The 19,789-nt window shown below is 33.2% G+C and overlaps 5 protein-coding genes across 5 annotated transcripts; 2 read left to right on the top strand and 3 right to left on the bottom strand.

The window, feature by feature from the left end:
• Window positions 1-30: 30 nt before the first annotated feature.
• Window positions 31-4,119, bottom strand: LOC136777235 (dynein regulatory complex protein 11). Its single transcript, XM_066733401.1, has 10 exons — window positions 3,616-4,119; window positions 3,320-3,530; window positions 2,966-3,243; window positions 2,599-2,902; window positions 2,254-2,538; window positions 1,940-2,184; window positions 1,594-1,881; window positions 1,444-1,536; window positions 1,261-1,378; window positions 31-1,187 (listed from the first exon to the last, which is right to left on the bottom strand). Exons 1-10 carry the CDS (start codon window positions 4,117-4,119, stop codon window positions 1,066-1,068), a joined length of 2,448 nt encoding a protein of 815 aa, XP_066589498.1. The 3' UTR covers window positions 31-1,065.
• A 99-nt stretch (window positions 4,120-4,218) lies between these two features.
• Window positions 4,219-6,531, top strand: CSN3 (COP9 signalosome subunit 3). The gene is made up of 4 exons (XM_066732510.1): window positions 4,219-4,730; window positions 4,836-5,096; window positions 5,410-6,134; window positions 6,205-6,531. Exons 1-4 carry the CDS (start codon window positions 4,676-4,678, stop codon window positions 6,490-6,492), a joined length of 1,329 nt encoding a protein of 442 aa, XP_066588607.1. The 5' UTR covers window positions 4,219-4,675; the 3' UTR covers window positions 6,493-6,531.
• A 69-nt stretch (window positions 6,532-6,600) lies between these two features.
• Window positions 6,601-7,692, bottom strand: LOC136776730 (nicotinamide riboside kinase 1-like). Its single transcript, XM_066732526.1, has one exon. It carries the CDS (start codon window positions 7,588-7,590, stop codon window positions 6,973-6,975), a length of 618 nt encoding a protein of 205 aa, XP_066588623.1. The 5' UTR covers window positions 7,591-7,692; the 3' UTR covers window positions 6,601-6,972.
• A 128-nt stretch (window positions 7,693-7,820) lies between these two features.
• Window positions 7,821-8,858, bottom strand: LOC136776731 (active regulator of SIRT1-like). Its single transcript, XM_066732527.1, has 4 exons — window positions 8,639-8,858; window positions 8,441-8,527; window positions 8,155-8,300; window positions 7,821-8,082 (listed from the first exon to the last, which is right to left on the bottom strand). The coding sequence occupies exons 1-4, from the start codon at window positions 8,700-8,702 to the stop codon at window positions 7,966-7,968; spliced, it is 414 nt and encodes a 137-aa protein (XP_066588624.1). The 5' UTR covers window positions 8,703-8,858; the 3' UTR covers window positions 7,821-7,965.
• Window positions 8,859-12,754: 3,896 nt separating this feature from the next.
• Vps39 (vacuolar protein sorting 39) lies at window positions 12,755-16,910 on the top strand. Its single transcript, XM_066732492.1, has 11 exons — window positions 12,755-13,343; window positions 13,421-13,594; window positions 13,655-13,910; window positions 13,984-14,216; window positions 14,290-14,534; window positions 14,607-15,035; window positions 15,123-15,440; window positions 15,501-15,927; window positions 16,008-16,112; window positions 16,179-16,503; window positions 16,586-16,910. Exons 1-11 carry the CDS (start codon window positions 13,274-13,276, stop codon window positions 16,647-16,649), a joined length of 2,646 nt encoding a protein of 881 aa, XP_066588589.1. The 5' UTR covers window positions 12,755-13,273; the 3' UTR covers window positions 16,650-16,910.
• Window positions 16,911-19,789: the final 2,879 nt, after the last annotated feature.

Below are 19,789 nucleotides of genomic sequence, written 5' to 3'. Positions count from 1 at the left end.
TGACGGTAAAATTTGAGTTAGCGTCGAATAACGGGACGAGAGAAGCAGAGCGCAATAAATAGGTAGGGAAATGCTTGTAATGATACGGTATTCGATAATCGTGTACGGCAGCGAACTTTCCGCACGTTCTTCATGCATGAAGACCTACACTGGAGCTGATGAAAAGTTTTTTGTAATTTTATCATCACACGTGCTAATCTCTCAGATTTTCGGTAAAGAAACAAACTTTTTTCTCTCGTTTTTTCTTGTCATCAGTAATTAGTTAAATATATACATTAGAGGTTATACGTCTTGTGACTTTTGTTCGACGCATTTATGGAACACGTTTTATGTATGGAACTTTTCGTCTGACACTGATTGGGTGGAAAAAATGATATGAGAAATGTTAAGAGCTTATCTCCACGTATACCCTTCATATAACGAACGCTATATCGACATCGAAAGTCGTCAGAAGAATGCTCTGTGGTATTGGAAAATTTTTATGTTAAACAAAATGTTTCTTAATGTTAAATGTGCAATGCGATATCCCTAAAGACGCATTATCACAAATGCACCAACGCCTTAATTAAATTACATCGGTATGGCATGAAATAAGATGATTGAGTGCAATGTAAAAATAAAACGATGTATGATTTTCATTTCCATCTGTATTAAGGCTTAACAAGACCTTTGTGTTAGTTGGATCAGATTTGAAAGAAACATCCTGCTCATTTATATCGCACTTTATCAAAAGGGATCGTTCGACCATAAGAGGCCTCATTTAAGAGGTGTTAATCGAATAGTTTAATTAGAAAAATTCTAATCCCTAATAATCTCATCTGATGACATTTGACAAATGACGTAATTGCATCTGTTACAGCATCTTAGTAAAAAGTTTTTCCTTGACCTTGAAGCATTTAATACCACCAGTTCGATGGATTTTTCGTTCCTTTCGTGACTGAACGACGCAGCTATCTCGTCGTCTCTTGACACTTTGATCCCTAACACAAGCACATCGGTCACGATGTGTTTACCTTTTGCTTACGCACGTTTCTGCTTGAAATTTTTAGGGGTAAATACCACACATTAGATTTTCCCTTTCGCTTTTTGTTTCTTTTTCTTCTGTTCATTTGCCTCCTCTAATTTTTGCAATTCCAATTCTATAACCCTTTGCTTTTTTCGATAAGTCGGTGTTTTTGACAGCCAACCTAAGCAAAAAATTTCGTCACTTTTTGCAGGGAAAAACAAATCATCATTAACGAATATTTAATAAATTTAAACCTAAGAAAGCATCTTCCTCCTCTCTATAAACTGGATCTCGGGAGCTCAAAGCGTTAATTAATTCTCCATGAGTCAAAGGATGTGATTTCAGCTGTACCATGCGTTTAGTGGTCATCACCTGTAACGTCAATCGATGCTTATAATTGAACTTTCCCTGAGAATAAATAATATACAACAGTTTACCTCATTTATAGCGGAAAGCACAGCTCCGATTGTGAAACCGTCGCAAACTCTAGCGATAGCCGAAGTATCGAACTGTCTGCTGATTCCAGAATACTGAAATCCACAATAACGTAAAAATATATCGTTATAGCAGCGTTGATCGTATTATACCTTGTACAATAAATCTCGCCATATCATTGACATAGAGCCATAATCCGGTCTAGGTATATAAATAACTTTATCGTAAGTTTGATATAGAAGCTTTGGGTCCCCGTCCCAGGGACAGCTGGAAGTTCCGATTAAAATCACTCTATCCTCATTGGTGATGCCTTTTACCAATTTTGGCAAATCTTTCTTCAAACGTTTTGGATCAGTCTTATCATTTTTCGCTACTTTCTTCATAAACGGTTTCTCAGCTCCATCCATGAAAATAATGGAAGGCTGCAGAAGCCTCGATACCTGCGAAAATTTCACATCTTCAGAATTAAATCTAATTAAAAAAAAAAAAGAATCAAACCTTTGATATTAAATGGACAAGCATGATCAAGCCAGTTTTTCCAGGATATTTTCCTGCAATGTTACTAGCTGTTATATCGAAAAGCGTAGCTCCTAGTTCGGTACAAATGGCATTAACCAGCATCCTTTTGCCACTACCATGTGGTCCAGCTATCAAAACTGATCTTACGAGTGGAGTGAATTCTCTAACAAAGCTATTTCCAAGTGGAAGAATGCAGTATTCCTTGATCAGCTGTCTTATGTCCCCTGTAAGAATTTCAATGCAATTTCTTACTCTCCCTTATGAAACTTCCTTTTTTTCCATATTCTCCTCACCTATAGCTGGGAGAGGATCCTTCTCCTTTTCTCGCAGATCGTAATTGGCGTAGGATCTTTCACCTTTAAAGTCGTTCAGTGGAATTTCTCGATGCAGTTTAATGATACCCTGCGTAAGAAGTTCCTCGAAAAGGGATTCGGTTGTTCGGTCGGGGGTAAGATCCTTTTCTCTCTTTCGTTTATTTTTCTTTCCACTTCGGCGAATTCGTTTCTGTGGTTTCTTGCCACGTTTACCTTTTATTCCTTTGTCCCTGTCCAGCGCTGCCTGCAGAGCCTCGATGTCGCCTGGAATGAAAAATCATTTCAATTTCGACTCTCACGGAAAGCGAAAAAAGAATATCATACCTCTCATGACATTATCCACTCCTAATCTAATTCCATCCTCCAGTTCCTTCGTTTTTTCCGCCTCTATCATATCAACGTACGGTTTTTCACTAAATCTCTCCTTTTCTCTCCAAACGTCCTTGTATTCCTGATTCGACTGGATCAACTCGGGTAGAAAATTCGATATTGTCGATTTGTATCCTGTCTCGGTCTCGTCTTCCGATTGTTCCGATTCGCTTTCCTTCTTCGACGTTTTCGTTCTTTTCGATTTCTTCGACTCTTTCGACGATATAGCCGTGGATTTACTAATACTGCTCTCAGTGCCCTACATAAAAAATTCCTATAAGCAATTTTTAGAGAGATATAACAAACAGACGAGAAACGTCACTTGTCTGCTGAAAAGAATCTTGGAGCCTCCACTCTCGATGGATGGTAAATCCGGAATTTTTCCAGTTTCCTGAAAACAAGTGTTTATCCATTTTCGAATTTCAATTCGAATATTTTCCTCCATTATCGCGCTTTTCTCCTTGCTAACTCTTTCCCTAATTTCATTTGCCAAAGCCTCGTATGATTTTCCATATTCCAATTGTTTCTCGTATCTGATCTGCTTAACTTTTTCCGCTTGCCTTGCATTCTCTATCACAGACTGACAAGGCTGCACCATACCTATATGCAAATAATTATCATAAAATAGTATCTGTGATTTCTTTGCCTGTGAAAAGTAAATATTTACATGTATTACCGATCAGTAACATTTCTTCGATGCGTCTCTTTCGAATTTGTCGCCTAGTTCTATAACCTCTCCAGACCTTCTGAATCCTTAAGGCGGCTGCTCTTCCGCTAAATTCGTCGTCTTCTTGAACTTCCGGTTTTAAGGCCGATCTTTCCTTCGTCTCGCGAATCTCTTTCATAAACTGAAACCTCAGGCGACCTTGCCTAGCACGCTCGTGCGACTGAAAATGTAAACAGTTTAGCTCTGGTACTACTCATATATACCTAACTGTAAAGACTCATTCACATTTTCAAACACTGTAGCACCTGAATGAGTCTAATGGCTTCGGACTCCGTCATTTTTTTCGTAACGACCACTTCGTCCAGAGCCCCCAACATTCTTAACGTATTTTCCATAAAGTTCCTCTTTTCCCTTATCTCTTCTAACCTCTCTCTCGTGAAATACTTCGGCACTCTAATTTCCGCTTCCTGAGGAGTAACTCCACATTCGATCAATACATCTTCACAATAATTAATTTCCGACAAATCAATGTCCACTAATTCATGCTTGATCTCCAATATTCTTCCCATTGCAGAGTCTATCATCTTTTTTAATAAAATCCGCTTCTGTGGCTGCACCATCTGATCATGGCATTCCTCCAGTTTATTGAAAATTAAAGTGTACTTTACGTATAGCTGTGAGACAATTTTTCGTGCTTTTCCCCTATCTTTTTGAGGTTTAGCACTTTGAAGATTCGAATCAAGCTGTAGCAACTCCTCTAGTTCCACAGTGGCTCTCGACCAAAGCTCGTCATAACTTTTACTCGACATTCTAATTTATAAGTTTGTTTCTACTTTCCACCGTAATCGAACACTGCAAAGCGTTTCCACTTGGCTAAACAAACGGCGAAGGGTAAATGTTGCATAGCAACCCCATAAATTTACTAGGTTTCGTGTAAGAATATTCTTGGAAAAATTATCCATCTTTGATATAGAAAAAGGTTTAGCGTTTTACAGAGAAATAAAGTATTATGAATTTTTAAATGATTGATTTAGATAATGTTATTATTTCTTTGTTTCGATTTCGGGAATTTGGAGGAGCGCGCTTTATAGTTTACGCATCTCGCAGCGTGAATTCTGATTGGTTAATGGAACCGGCGAGATAAGCGACTTACTTCATGAGATGTTAGTAGCGTGTTTGCCGTGTTTGTGATTTGTGTACTGTGTGTGCCAGTGTGTGCCACTGTGCTGTGTTGAGTGTGTTGTTCTTCAAAACACCGCAAAACTTTTCTAAACGTCATCGTTAGTAAGTGGCAGTGATTTCTTGTGGATAGTCGCTATTTATTATTGTTAAACGCACTTTTAAGAAAGGAACATAATATTAAAAATGGCATCTGCGTTAGAACAATTTGTTAATAATGTACAAACACTTTCCACACAAGGTATGAAATTGGTATTGCAAGTTTTCCCTGCTGAGTAACTTAACCTGCAAAAAATACATTATTTATCGTTATATTGTACTTATTAAATTTTTACGATTTTTTTAGGAAACTTAACCGAGTTAGCTGGTATTATTGGTAAAAGTACTGAACTTCTAATGGAAAATGGGGAACACCTGGATAATGTTTTAGAGACTTTAGATTTACAACAACACTCCCTTGGTGTATTGGCAGTACTCTGCGTTAAATTTGCATTGCCAAGCCCTGGTGGTATTATTAACCCAGATACCTACAAGCCATTGTTCAATCAAGTTCAAGAATTTATTATAGGCTGTAATGGAGAGCAAATAAGATTTGCCTGCGACCATTGTAAGTTTAAAAATTTAACCATCAGTTACAACACTGTATTTGAATAATGTTTATATAGTATATAGATCAGTCTTAAATGCTATTTTCTTACTGTATTCCATCAAATTTTAATTACATTTTGTAAATTTTTAAGCAAATTGATAAGGTAGAAAAGACAATTAAAAGCTGATTGTACAGATATGTGATATATTTTAAAAGGAATTCAAAAATGTCTCATACTTTAAAGATACTAAATATGCTAGATTGATGCAATGCTGTAACTGAGGATTAAAGTGTGGAAAAAAATGCTTTATGAGAGTTTTTGGGTTTTTAGTCGCAGAATTGTGTCATATGCTTACACAGACACTGGTTGAACTTCAGGTACCACTCAGAGGCATAGAGCTGTTACGTCGAGCAATACGTAAAATACAATTATTTGATAGCCAGTTAACTCCTATACATGCAGATTTGTGTCAATTATGCCTTCTCTCAAAAAGTTTTAAGCCTGCTTTAGAGTTTCTAGATACTGATGTAACAAGTATCAGCAAAGAAACTGGACAACCTGATGCAAAGTATTTCTTATTGTATTACTATTATGGAGGTATGATATATACTGCATTAAAGAATTATGATAGAGCAGAATATTTCTTTGAAGTATGCGTAACTACCCCTGCTGTTGCTGTTAGTCACATAATGCTGGAAGCATATAAAAAAGATATCCTGGTCTGCTTAATATTATGGGGAAGATTTCCACCTCTTCCACCTTGCACAAGTCAGGTTGTCAATAGGTTTATTAAACCTTTGAGTCAATCTTATTTAGAATTGGCAACAGCTTACTCGACCAATAGTTGTGATGAAGTGAGAAATGTAATATCCAAATTTCATGAACTGTATACAAGAGATAGAAATTTGGGTTTAGTAAAACAAGTATTGAGCTCTTTGTACAAAAAGAACATTCAAAGGCTCACTAAAACATTTTTAACCCTCAGTTTAACCGATGTGGCAAGTCGAGTTCAATTGTCAGGTCCGGCAGAGGCAGAAAAATATATTTTAAATATGGTATAACATTTTTCATTAATCTCACTTTTTTATACGAACATAATTCATTTATAAATGTTTTTCATTTTAGATTGAAGATGGAGAGATTTTTGCAACTATTAATCAAAAAGATGGTATGGTAATTTTCCATGATGATCCTGAAAAATACAACTCTCCGCAGATGTTGGCCAAGCTGGAAAAAGAGATGGCAGCCTGTATAGAACTGGATAAACGTGTTCTTGAGATGGAAGAGGAGGTGGTCGTTACACCGCAATATGTGCGAAAAGCTTGCGGTCAAAACGATCAGGACGACCAAACACCACCAACGAACGTTTCAAATGCGCAAGGCCAACCAAAACATAATACTTATTCTATGTAATATAAATCGTTGTGCGTTATTTTTATTAAAAAAGTTAAAAGAATGAAAAAAAAATGTTCTTAAAATCTAAGTTAATGATCATGCAAACTGAAATAATGTATGCGCAAATGAATTTTAGATTACGCGTAGAAGATATATTTGTACAACGATCAATGCATGCTTATGTAAGGTAAGTGAAATGCATTCTTACTATTAAATTTAAATAAACTAGTTTGTATAAAGGATTCTCTACTGTAAAAGATTAGGTAGGTAATTTGACTGAATTTTATTTATTAACAAAATTTAACGACTCAAGAACAAAGTGGACTTACTGATGAAAATCATCTAGCCATAAGATATTATTAAACGAGTTTAGTTGTCAGACCAAGAAACGTATAAAGAAATGAGTTCATCTTGATTTAAACATAAAGCAAATGTTCATATCAAAGTGACTGTGTATTTACTCATAGAATGAAGTGCATAGTAATATAATTTCTATATTTAACAAAGATGCATACAAATATCACTGTAGATTAATTCAAAAAGTTCATCCCTACTTTTTAATCCATCAATGAATTTAATTTTTTTGTACAAATATTTGTCTTCTTGTAGCTCAGCCATGTGCTTTAGATATTCAGGCCAAACTATTTTTTCAAAATAACCAGGAACATCTGGAGGATCATAGACTCTACACTTTCTTCTAGTCCAACATTCTTCCTTGCTTAATGTTAAAAAATATTTCAAATTGCACAAATTTGCAGTAGATTTATCACCAAAAATACTGAAACCCTCCAATATTAAGGTTTTCTTTTTTATTATATCTTTATTCATAGCATCATTTGGTATATCTTTAGGCTCAATAATGTTTAACACTTCTTCATACATTTTTTTCATATCTAAACTTGATAAAATATCCCAATTTAGGTGATTGAGTTCAGGAACTTTGGTGTGCCTTGGATCATTGGCCGGTAGAAAGTAATTATCTTGACTTATAACAATACAATCTAAACTTTCTTGTAACCGCTTCACCAATGTAGTTTTTCCACTACAAGTAACTCCAGAAATACCAATTATCAACCAACTCTGTGTGGCCATCTTTACAGCAAAACTGAAAAGCATCTGGCTTAACAGCTATTTTAATATCTTTTGGTTACGCAATGATCTTATGTAATCATTTCATTACGCTTTGAAGATCTATTTCAACTGATATTACCAAGATTAAACAGTTTTAAAATTTTCTTTTCTGTTCCAAATATGGTAGACAGTAAAAATAATTAATGTCCCAATGAAAGTGAGACCACAAACAGCAGGTACAATTAAAGCTATGTTTTGGGAGTAAAATAATGATTGAAGTCTGCTGTCATCTATAAATGGCAATCCAAGCACCCAAACAGTATAATAAAGAAAAATGATTGATATTAGTATCAATATCAACTTTCCATTTTCACGATCACTGTTAAACATTATTAAATATACTTATAATCTACAAAATATTCATTCACAGTATTCTTGTTCAAATTTCTTAAAGTCTTCTTCTGTAAATGCTGTTGTTTCAGGTGCCTTTTTCTTTTCCTGTTTCTTCAATCCTAATTTCACTGTTCGATTGATCAGCTAAAAAGACAGAAATTCCAAAATGAAATTTATAATAAAGAGAAGAATTTTAACTTAAATTTTTTTTCTTACTTTATCAGCTGTTTCAGAATTAATGTGACTACTGCTGAGTAAAAGTAGTTTTCGTACATTGTCCTCAGTTGGATCCTGTTTTTCTTGAAGTTTTTTCATTGCTTGATAAATATTAATGCTACGTTTTCGTAATACAGTGTTTACATCTGTCAATCAATAAATCAATACTAATTAAATACAATACTAGTACTATAAAAGGATTAATCATGGAGATATAAAGCACCTCGAGAAATTGTGTGCTCTCTTCAGGAACTTTGTACCTCCATGAGGTTAATAAAATTATTACCTATTTCATCATGAGAGGTAATTCTGTGCTTAGCTGGAATAAGGTCAAGTGTTCCGTTATATTTTGTTTGTTTCCTCTTTTTCTTCTCTGCAAATAGGTAAAATTGTAAAAATATTGCTATACAAAACCTGCCAATTGAAAGTACCACATTCAACAATTTTGTATTGTTTAACCATAATCAAAGTATTAAGAACATACCTTGTTTTGAACTACTTTCAAAGCCGAGTAATTCTAGGCTTTTGTGCACAAGTAGGTTTGCCATCAGTCCTCTTTTCTCCGGAGAATAAAGTGATGAAGCCAGATCAGCGTTGCCAACTCCGCCATTTTGAATTATGCTACGCTGTATAGTACGTGGCTATCGATTTGTTTGCTAATGAGATGAGGTATATGTATGTACGATTTCACTTGTCGGCAGGCGGCCTATTCCATGCTAATTTTTGGTCTGGTGACCTAACTGTTTAGACCTAGGGGAGTTGGTTAAATTCAATCCTTTGGAGGGGGGTTTGGTATGCAATGGGCAGTGTCGCTCGTCGCTAGCGACAAATGGTCACGTGGGACAAAGTATACACTTTCTCCTTATATATGTATATTCTGTCGCTATATAGCGACACTCAAATAAAGTTGGATTTATCCAACTTTTCAGCGACATCGCTAGTATCGCCCGTATCGCCTGTATCGCTGGCATCGCTTATGTATTCAACGGAACGGAACAGTCGGATCGTGTGAATTTTAAATTTGAAAAATGGATGGAAATTCAAATTGAAAATACATTTGTCACATTTATAGCAAGCCGATACATATGAAGCTAAAAATAGTATAATGAATAATTATTGTAATTAATATATAAAAAACGTTGAATATAATTAACCCAAAAAACAGGCTTTGCTTGTAAAATAATACGGCATATATACAGAGTGAAGCTGTTATACCGCCCTAGAATATAGATGCAGAAAGACGAGTATCTCTTTAATTATAAAATATATTCAATTTGTGCATAGGACCTTCTAGAATTCTCTTGTTATTTGCTTTCGCAAAGGTCATATATAAAAATTGATTATCTCTTATATAGTTAAAAAGATATGCATCTTTTTCTACTAATAATGTTTTGGGGCGGTTTAAGTTCCTCACCCTGTATAAATTTCTTACTAAAAACAGAATCTTAAATTGTAATATTTTTATTACAAAATAAATTCAATTAAGTTTTATTATGAGTAACATGTAGCAACAATTAATTTTACTAATAAAATTATCAAACTAGGGATAATCATAACTTTACTAATGTAAATTATTATTTTCTGATATATGAACTATATAATTTTCATCCTCTCATGCTATATAGGAAAATGAAGGAAATATTTTCATAACAAGGATTTAAGAAAACATTCATTTCAAATATATATGAAACCTTTATTAATTCCTCATTCAATATATGTGCATACCTGATAACTTTTGATTATTATTTTAATATTCACAATTTTTTTATACATATGCAAATTAAATTCAAATGTCATACACCATAACACGACACCACAGTTACTACACCTAAGAAACCATTATGCGATTGCTGCTAGCGATTACCCGTTTCCTTCGTTCCTACATTCAGAACCCGCCTGTCACTGCTAGCGACGAGCGACAAGCGACAAGTGAAAACATAGGAGGGATAAACTGCATATTCTGTCGCTAGTGTCCATCTTGGATTGCATATACTATATCATCTTATATTTATCGCTAGCGACGAGCGACAAGTGAAATCGTAGTTTTGGCCATTATCTTGCGTCGTGGCAAGGGGAAGCTAGAAACAGAGGGGCGAGGGGATTTCTAGGGAGTTTGTCCGTAGCTGTCAAATGGCGCGATTAACCCTTAATTTTGTATCATCAACAAAAATAATATTTTCGGAAAACGATTGTGGAAAAGAAGGAAGGATTTTAATAAATAACAGAGAAGACAAAATATATCAGATGAGTATAAATTAATAACAAAAAATGAAAATTATTGTGAATTTATAAGGAAATATACTTTGTGGTTATTTTATTTCTGTTACAGGCTAAATCCTATTCTTCATGAGTTTAAATCACAGGAAAGAAATACTTAAAGACTAATGAATGAAAAAGGACTGATTTATAAAGCATTTCTGTGTGGCCCAGTCATTTGTATAATTGTGACATAATGTTGTAATAGTGAATGTGTCAGCGATTACTGTGTATACAAAGAAATCTTATTACAAAATAATAATAATGTATGATAATGTTTTTATTCCTATTATTATAAATTAAAGCTAGTTCAATTAAAATTTATTATTTTAATTTTTTCCTTAACCACACACAAATTCTATACGTACATTGTAATTACATATTCTTGTAGAATCTATCTTTAAGCTATCCTAACAAAATTGTAACTATTTTAAATCTACATGTCATAACTATTTGCTTCAATGATTTTTATTATTCAATGTCAGACAAAATGCGTAGAGGTTCTGCAAATTTCTTATGAGTCCATCACAGCCTTCGACATATTACCTTGTATGATATTTTTATGCCTCCTTTGCACTATTTTCTTCTAGTCTATAACATATAACAATAATTTTATTATCATTTTTAAATACACGCAGATAAGATGATTATGCTGATATGTAATTAATTTTATAAATATTGGAATGATTGTTAAACCATTGTCTTATTAAATTTGAAAATTGGGCATTTGAATGATGCTATTTAAATTAGGCCTCTCTTCTGTGAGATATGCTCTCATAATCCTTAGATAGATAAAGTTCCTTAAGAGTTATGTGTATAATACTGAGTTCATCTTATTTTTTAGCTTCAAGTAGTTTTCCAGCTATGTGTTTGAATATACATTTTGAATATAGAATACTCTTATTTCCTTACTCTTATTATAATGTTGTCAGGAATGATAGAGAGATATATCAATCATCTGAAAATGATAGGATATACACATGGCGACTGGATAAATGAAGGTTTTATAACAGATAAGTTTCATGAGCAAATAGAAATAATAAAATAAGTATTGCATATTGGGAATGGATATCCAAATATGTAGCTGGAAAATATAATTTGAAGATGAAAACAAGATGAACTCAGCAGTACATATAAACGTATTGGTCGACAATATCCTCTCAAATGGAAGGGAAAGATATCATGTGGATGAGGTGCCAAACATATTTAGGTACAATAAGTCCAGTGTCCAATCTTCAAATTTAATACAGTAATAGTTTACCAATCATCCTAATTATTATAGAAACAATTAGACAGTATAATAAGCATATCTGAGCATATTTGAAAATATCTAGAGAATTATTGGTATATGTGTTGACAACTAGAAGGAACAATCAAGGCAAATAAATGTCATACGAGATGTGGAAGCATGTGACTGATCAATAAGAAATTAGCAGAACCTCTATGCAATTTGTCTCACATTCAATAATAAAAATCATTGAAGTAAATATAGTTGTCACCTGCAGATTTTAAATAGTTGCAATTTAGTTAGAGTAGCTTAAAGATAGGTTCTACAAGAATATGTAATTACTATGTACGTATAGAATTTGTGTGTGGTTAAGGAAAAAATTAAAATAATAAATTTTAATTGAACTAGCTTTAATTTATAATAATAGGAATAAAAACATTATCATACATTATTATTATTTTGTAATAAGATTTCTTTGTATACACAGTAATCGCTGACACATTCACTATTACAACATTATGTCACAATTATACAAATGACTGGGCCACACAGAAATGCTTTATAAATCAGTCCTTTTTCATTCATTGGTCTTTAAGTATTTCTTTCCTGTGATTTAAACTCATGAAGAATAGGATTTAGCCTGTAACAGAAATAAAATAATCACAAAGTTTATTTTCTTAAAAATTCACAATAATTTGCATTTTTCTTATTAATTTATACTCATCTGATATATTTTGTCTTCTCTGTTATTTATTAAAATCCTTCCTTCTTTTCCACAATCGTTTTTCGAAAATATTATTTTTGTTGATGATACAAAATTGAGGGTTAATCGCGCCATTTGACAGCTACGGACAAACTCCCTAGAAATCCCCTCGCCCCTCTGATTCTAACTTCCCCTCGCCACGACGCAAGATTAATGGCCAAAACTGTACCTTAACACGACACCACAGTCAGTATGGTATCTTAATGGTAAGTATAGTTTGTTCTAACCTATATCACAGGTTGCCACAACCGTTGAACCTCTAGCGACATCTATCTCGGTCGTTGTTAAGTTATAACGATATTATTAGTTTTCCTTTCAATAAAAAACTCAGTGAAATATCAATTCTCAGCTGAATGATTCGGTTTAGTACAATTTATATTAACTTCAATTGTTCGTAACTCCGTCGCTTAACTAAGATTGAATTGAGAGTTTTCTTAAAAAGGAAAGGTACGTTCGGTAGGACTCGGTAGGTTACCGACAGTATCGACATTACAATACAAGCGCGACAATTCATCCGCGTACAGAATCGCACTTAGCGATTTCTGTCGATAACTGGACTTAACGATACCGAAAGTTGTCGAGACTGGTCTGGCTAGACTGGAGTGAAGAATGAGGACTAGCTACTGTCGGAGTGTCACATTACTGTTACACTATTATAAATTAAAGACTGTAAATTACCATAATACAGGGAATTAGCAGATTACAAAGAGGTAGATATTGTATGAGGTTGTAGGAAAAAAAAGTCTACTTTAAACGAATGGTATATAATTAACGAGTTTTTAATTGCTCCAAAAAATATGCCAATTGTGCATATTTGACTATAAAGAAAAAGCCGTTTTGTGTAAATATTATTGAACTAATAATCATTCAAGATGCATGAAGCATACGAATCAATTCCAATTATTAAACTTACTGTACAAATAGAGTCTATGGCTGCTTATGGTAAGTAATAAAGTCATTTGAGAAATAGCTCCTATTTTTGTTGAATACATGTTTAAGCTTTTTTAATAACATTTCAGATGATAATTTAATAATTGGTACAAGAGAAGGTCATGTTTTAAGATACAAAGTTCCATTAGAGATAAACAATGACTGTAAACCAGATCTTTTAAGCCACAGCAAGAATTTTAATAAGAAAAGAATTACCCAAATGGATGTAATACCACAATATGATTTGCTAATACTTTTAACAGGTAAACAGTAAATCTTAATTGGATACTTTAGATATTTTTAAAGAATTTGTTTTGTTTTAGATAATATAGTTTGTGTTCATGACTTGAGCTCTCCAAATTTTCAACAATTAAGTCAGCTAACAAAAACTCGGGGGGCAACTTTATTTACTCTAAATGTTCAACAGACAGAAAGCTTAACAGGCACTAAAAATACTGTGGTACGATTATGTGTAGCTATTAAACGAAAATTGCAATTATATTATTTAAAGCAGAGACAATTTGAAAGTTTTAATGATCAAGAATTAACAGTAGCAGATGTACCACGTGAATTAGTTTGGTAATAAATATATGACTTCATAGATTTTCAGCAAGCATTTTTAAAAATATCTCTTACATTTTAATCTGTGTAGGTGTGGAGAGAGCCTTATACTAGGATTCAGAGGTTTATCGTATACAATTTTTGATCTAAAAGGAACTACAAAAGAACTGTTTCCAACAGGAAAGTCTCCTGAACCAAACATTACAAAAATATCAGATGATTCATACATACTAGGCAAAGATTCACAATCTATTCTAATGAATACTACAGGTGTATTAATCGAGAATAATCCTGTTAAATGGTCAGAGTCGCCAACAGCAATAGGTATATCTATGATTTTGTGCTCAAGACGATTAAATAATTAAAATGTTATCATGAATATTTGGGCATTTTTTAGTTTGGGATGAACCATATTTAGTTGGTATAGTGCATGATAAATTGGAAGTAAATACATTAGAAGGCTGCAAGCACATACAGACCTTGCAAAATTTTAACAAAGCCAGGTTGATAGTAAAAAGTAAACAAGGGAAAATTTATGTTGCATCTACTGGCAATGTTTGGTCTGTTAATGCAATTGACATTGTGCACCAAATCCGTACATTACTTGAACAACATCAGTATCAATTAGCATTGAGGTTAACAGTATGTATTAATTAGTTCAGTAATCAAGCTACAGAGACAATAGTAGCCTTTTAATAATTAATATGCTTTTAGAGTTTATCCGATATAACAGAAGATGAAAAAGTTAAGAAAATCTACAAAATACAAACCTTACATGCTCATCATTTATTTTATAATAAGAAATTTGATGAGGCAATGCATCTATTCTTGAAACTAGGGACTGATCCTTATGAAGTGATCAGATTGTTTCCTGATTTAGTCACACCTTCAATGAGTAATGCAGAAAGTTCACAAACAATTAATCCTATCCCTAAATTAGAAGATCACGATTTAGAAAAAGGTTTACGCGCTTTAATTGAATTTTTGACAGAAATAAGGCATAAATTAATTGATACTAAGCCTAAAAACATAGATCATGGGAAAGATACAAATCCGCTAGATAATGAGAACAATTTAACTGCTGTCACCACACAGCAACTTTTAAAAATCATTGACACTACATTATTAAAATGTTATTTGCAGGTTAATTAAATTTTCATATATAAATTTAATTACCTTAGTGCTATGTTACATTATTATATATTACTAATAAATCTTTCTTTTTCAAAGACTACCGATGCTTTAGTGGCTCCTTTGCTTAGATTGAATCACTGTCATCTAGCTGAAGCAGAGAAAACTTTATTATTGCATCAAAAATATCCTGAACTCATAATACTGTATCAAACAAAGGGGCAGCATAAAAAGGCTTTAGAGCTACTAGAAAAGCATTCAAAAGAAAATGATTCCAGTTTGAAAGGAACTGAGATGACAATACAGTATCTTCAGAGACTGGGAAAAGATCATATGGATTTGATCTTAAAGTTTGCTGGTTGGGTATTGGAAGAAGACCCTGAGGAAGGACTAAGGATATTTACTGAAGATATTCAGGTATAATAGCTCTGTTTATCTATTTTGTATTCTTTAAATTAATAATTTGATTTTTTATAGGAGGTAGAGCTATTACCTAGGCCAAAAATTTTGGATTACCTTTTACGATTTCATAAAAGTTTAGTAATTACATATCTGGAACATGTAGTGTATGTATGGGAAGATGAAAACTCATTGTTCCATGATGCTTTGATACACCAATACAAAGAAAAATGCTTAGCTGGTTTAAGCCCAAGTGCGACAGAAGCAGAGAAGCTTGCTGCTAAACATACCAGTGAAAAACTACAGCAGTTCTTGGATAAATCTACGCATTATACGCCGGAAACAATTCTAGTACACTTTCCTCGCAATTGTTTATTTGAAGAGCGAGCTATCATTTTAGGACGATTAGGGCAGCATCAACAGGCAATATCTATATATACTAGTCTCTTAAACGATATACCAAGGGCAATTCTATATTGTAATAATGTATATGAAAAATGCAAAAGTAAGTTTCGTATCGGACCTAATATACATAAATCTAATCAGTTTTTATATAAAAATTAATTATTTAAAACATTCTTCTAGATCAGGAAAGCTCAGAAAAAAAACATGCTGACGGGGCTGATGAAGTTTATGTACATTTAATTCGACAATTAATAAAACCAGACAATGAAGGTTTCTTGTTGGCAGGTCAGTAATATTATCTGATTATGTTAACAATTGTTATAAATACAAATTATAAAAGATACCATTTAGGTTGCAATGTGGAAACACAACGAACGATGCAACCTGATTTACAGATGGCATTACAGCTTCTTGAGGAGCATGCATCAAAAATTAATCCCATAAAAGCTCTGGAAGTTATACCGGATACCATCCCTATAGGGCGAATAAAACACTTTTTGGAAGTCAGCCTACATAAAAATTTAGCTGCTAGGCGAAGAACACAAGTATTAAAAGGATTGTTGTACGCTGAACATTTGCAAATTCAAGAACAGCGTATGCATTACGAGTCTCAAAGTGTTCTAATGACTGAATTTAATATTTGTCCTGTATGCAAGAAGAGATTTGGGAATCAAAGGTTTGTATACGATACTGTAAAATAATAACACAATTCAATAATTTTGCAACCATAGAAATTACAGCTTGATTAATATTTTCAGCGCTTTTGCAAAATATCCTAATGGGGAGATCGTTCATTACTCGTGTCAAAATCGAAAGGTATAAACGAAGCTAACTGTTACATATCCTATTAAATAATTATTTCAGGACCATCCTTTCAACGTCTAATTTCATATTTTAGTCGCAATTTAATGATAAATCTTAATTTTGTATAGGTAAAATGAATATTTAGCAATCACATGTGATAAAAATTATACATGCTACAATAACTATAATGATAGTATAAAAATTAGTATATTTCATTTATTGCATATTTTAATAACTGTAAAATGTATTAAATGCTGTGAATATTGTTAATATATTTGTTTTGGCAGTTTTCTTCATTATCTTATTCGCGATCTCAAGATATGCTGCTGCCACCTGTAAGAACTAATGAAATAGGGATAGATTATATTATGACATATGGGCCGGTATTCATAGTCGTTACTTATATTTAAGACCGACTTAAGGGGATGCATTGAGCGACTCAAACACTCATTCAAGTTTATTTTCCAAACTATTAGGAATATGAACTTTTTTGTAGAGATTAAATTTACTCTTTTGACTGTACTGAAGCGCGCTAGAAACTCGGTTTCTCAAAATTATAAAAAATAATTTTCATAAAAATTATAAATACTTGTAATTTTGTTGGTCATAATAATATTGAAAATTAGGCCTTGTAGCGCGTTAAAGAAAAGTTCTATGATTAATTTGAGAACAAGAAGAAACAAATATACCTAAAAATGTGGAAGATTGTTTTGAAAAACTAAATTAGCTATTGAAAAAGACAAGTTTTACACTGTTTTACCGACGGAGAAGTTTCATAGTGCGTTAGAAAAGGACAGGTCTATTAGCTCTCTCGCTTTAGAAGGGGTCTGGGGTACCCACTCTCTCCCCACCATTCCCCGCTAAACAAACCAACTCTCCTACACACAGCAAGATGGCTGGCTAACGCTGCTTGTCGGTGTGAATCCGTAGCGTAATGCAAGAATAAATAATTATTTCTAGTTTTTAGGGTTAGATTTCGCAAAACCGACCTTGTACCGCCCTTCCATATCATTTCAGGAGGCTACAGTAAAATTTTCAAAGTATTTTGTCATCTACAAGTCTGAAAAAACTTGAATTAGTTGACGAAAGCGTGACTCCTAGCAGCCGACGCTGATGCGCTACACAACTTAGCGATCAGCGTCGGCAGCTACGAGTCACGCTTTAGTCAACTAATTCAAGTTTTTTGAGACTTGTAGATGACAAAATGATTTGATAAATTTATAGTAGCTGCCGAAAATGATATGAAAGGGCGGTACAACGCCGGATTTGCGAAAACCTTACCCTGAAATCTACAAATAATTATTTGTTCTTCCATTCCGCTACGGATTCACACCGACAGGCAGCGTTAGCCAGCCATGCTGTGTGTAGGAGAGTTGGTTTGTTTAGCGGGGAATGGTGGGGAGAGAGTGGGTACCCCTTCTAAAGCGAGAGAGCTAATAGACCTGTCCTTGTCTAACGCACAGTGAAACTTCTCCGTCGGTAAAACAGTGTAAAACTTGTCTTTCAATAACCTATTCAGTTTTTCAAAAAAATCTTCCACATTTTTAGGTATATTTTTTTCTTCTTGGTCTCAAATTATTCATAGAACTTTTCTTTAGCGCGCTACAAGGCCTAATTTTCAATATTATTATGACCAACAAAATTACAAGTATTTATAATTTTTATGAAAATTATTTTTTATAATTTTGTGAAACCGAGTTTGTAGCGCGCTTCAGTATAGTCAAAAGAGTAAATTTAATCTCTACAAAAAAAGTTCATATTCCTAATAGTTTGGAAGATAAACTTGAATGAGTGTTTGAGTCGCTCAATGCATCCCCTTAAGCATAGGTTATCCTTTTCTATTACTGTTAGGTGAAAAAGGACAATCGATACTTTAAGTCAGACTTAATATAAGTAACGACTATGAATACCGGCCATGGAAAGCTTTCGTATTTGTGCTTGTATTATAGCACATTTTTCACAATATGATAATAATCCACAAGAAATAATATACTTAGCATTTAATATTACTTGTCCTTCTATTTATGGTCTTTTGAAATTTTGTATTACCCCTATTGCTTCCGCCATATTGCAGAGTTGTGCTGCCATCTGAATTTGCTTGAGATCGCGAATACGTATTTTCCTCTCCCGTGACCCGTCATGTGAAGTTTATCATCAGTAAGTAATGCAAGTACTCTATGTAGCTTCTGATGCGCATGCCTAGAAATTAAATACAGCACAATTCTTATTTCTATTTTCCTGCTTCAGAAATAATTCTCAGATTCGTTCAGCGTTTTCTTTTATTTGATATTTTAAGGTAAGTTTAAGCGATTAAGTTTCTTATTATTTTATTACAATTGCTGGTTAAAGCAATGTATGGGGCGTGCCCGGTTCTGATATGTGTAAACGGGGCTGATGATGTCATAGCTCATAGCACCTCTTGTATTCCTACGCCTCTCATTAGTGTATAAATGCTGCTGATGTCTACTTGAAAGCTTTGCAAATAAGTCCTACTTATCTAAAAAGATGCAACAAATTAATTTTACACGACTATCTTATAGCTATTTATATATAATTGTTATTTATATATTTGATTTCTTATAAAATATTTTTTGAAAATACTTGTCTTCATAATTTCACTTACAGTAAGCATGAGAGAAAAATTATCTTAATGAAAAACATGTCAATGCAAAATTTGTCAGAGTAATATGTTAATGGATTTGTTAATTGTTTTTCTTTGTATAAAAATATATTTGTCTATAAATACTGCATCTTTATTTTATAAATTTCAAACCAATATGGCAAGTTCAATATTTATAATCACATCTAAAAAGGTACATAAATAATATTTTTTTGTATACAGTTGCATTATTTTTATTTTCGATGTAAAAGCAGCCGAATATATTTGTGCAATTACAAACCAGATTTAATTATCAGTATCTCTCTGAGACAAATTTCCCAATTCTCCTGATCGAATAAAAGGGTTAAAACGATTGGAATGTTTTATAAATTAAAATAGCTTAACTTATCAGTTTAATAATAATCTAATGCCCGTAGAATACAAACGAGTAAAGAATGACAATGAAAAAAATGTAATTTTTCTATAGATAGTTGACGGACGGTCGGGGTCGCGTCGCCGGTAAGGAAAAGAAAATTATCCAATAATAGAGACGCAAAGT

Source organism: Prorops nasuta, unplaced genomic scaffold (assembly GCF_024137725.1).
Source record: "Prorops nasuta isolate Cenicafe-Biocafe unplaced genomic scaffold, Cenicafe_Pnas_1.2 PNAS00010, whole genome shotgun sequence".
Classification (NCBI taxonomy): Eukaryota; Metazoa; Arthropoda; class Insecta; order Hymenoptera; family Bethylidae; genus Prorops; species Prorops nasuta.
This window is presented reverse-complemented; position numbering and strand designations above follow the sequence as displayed.

What these genes read in the sequence shown, in the direction of transcription:
- LOC136777235 (XM_066733401.1), bottom strand. Translation starts at nt 4,119, where the DNA reads ATGTCGAGTAAAAGTTATGACGAGCTTTGGTCGAGAGCCACTGTGGAA. An exon ending in CGAAGAAATGTTACTGATCG is followed by an intron (nt 3,244 to 3,319) that starts GTAATACATGTA and finishes ATTTGCATATAG; the next exon opens with GTATGGTGCAGCCTTGTCAG. An exon ending in AGTGGATAATGTCATGAGAG is followed by an intron (nt 2,539 to 2,598) that starts GTATGATATTCT and finishes TTTTCATTCCAG; the next exon opens with GCGACATCGAGGCTCTGCAG.
- CSN3 (XM_066732510.1), top strand. Translation starts at nt 4,676, where the DNA reads ATGGCATCTGCGTTAGAACAATTTGTTAATAATGTACAAACACTTTCC. An exon ending in ACAAACACTTTCCACACAAG is followed by an intron (nt 4,731 to 4,835) that starts GTATGAAATTGG and finishes CGATTTTTTTAG; the next exon opens with GAAACTTAACCGAGTTAGCT. An exon ending in AAGATTTGCCTGCGACCATT is followed by an intron (nt 5,097 to 5,409) that starts GTAAGTTTAAAA and finishes TTGGGTTTTTAG; the next exon opens with TCGCAGAATTGTGTCATATG.
- LOC136776730 (XM_066732526.1), bottom strand. Translation starts at nt 7,590, where the DNA reads ATGCTTTTCAGTTTTGCTGTAAAGATGGCCACACAGAGTTGGTTGATA.
- LOC136776731 (XM_066732527.1), bottom strand. Translation starts at nt 8,702, where the DNA reads ATGGCAAACCTACTTGTGCACAAAAGCCTAGAATTACTCGGCTTTGAA. An exon ending in TGAAAGTAGTTCAAAACAAG is followed by an intron (nt 8,528 to 8,638) that starts GTATGTTCTTAA and finishes ACCTATTTGCAG; the next exon opens with AGAAGAAAAAGAGGAAACAA. An exon ending in ATTCTGAAACAGCTGATAAA is followed by an intron (nt 8,083 to 8,154) that starts GTAAGAAAAAAA and finishes CTGTCTTTTTAG; the next exon opens with CTGATCAATCGAACAGTGAA.
- Vps39 (XM_066732492.1), top strand. Translation starts at nt 13,274, where the DNA reads ATGCATGAAGCATACGAATCAATTCCAATTATTAAACTTACTGTACAA. An exon ending in TTTGCTAATACTTTTAACAG is followed by an intron (nt 13,595 to 13,654) that starts GTAAACAGTAAA and finishes GTTTTGTTTTAG; the next exon opens with ATAATATAGTTTGTGTTCAT. An exon ending in AAGAGATTTGGGAATCAAAG is followed by an intron (nt 16,504 to 16,585) that starts GTTTGTATACGA and finishes TAATATTTTCAG; the next exon opens with CGCTTTTGCAAAATATCCTA.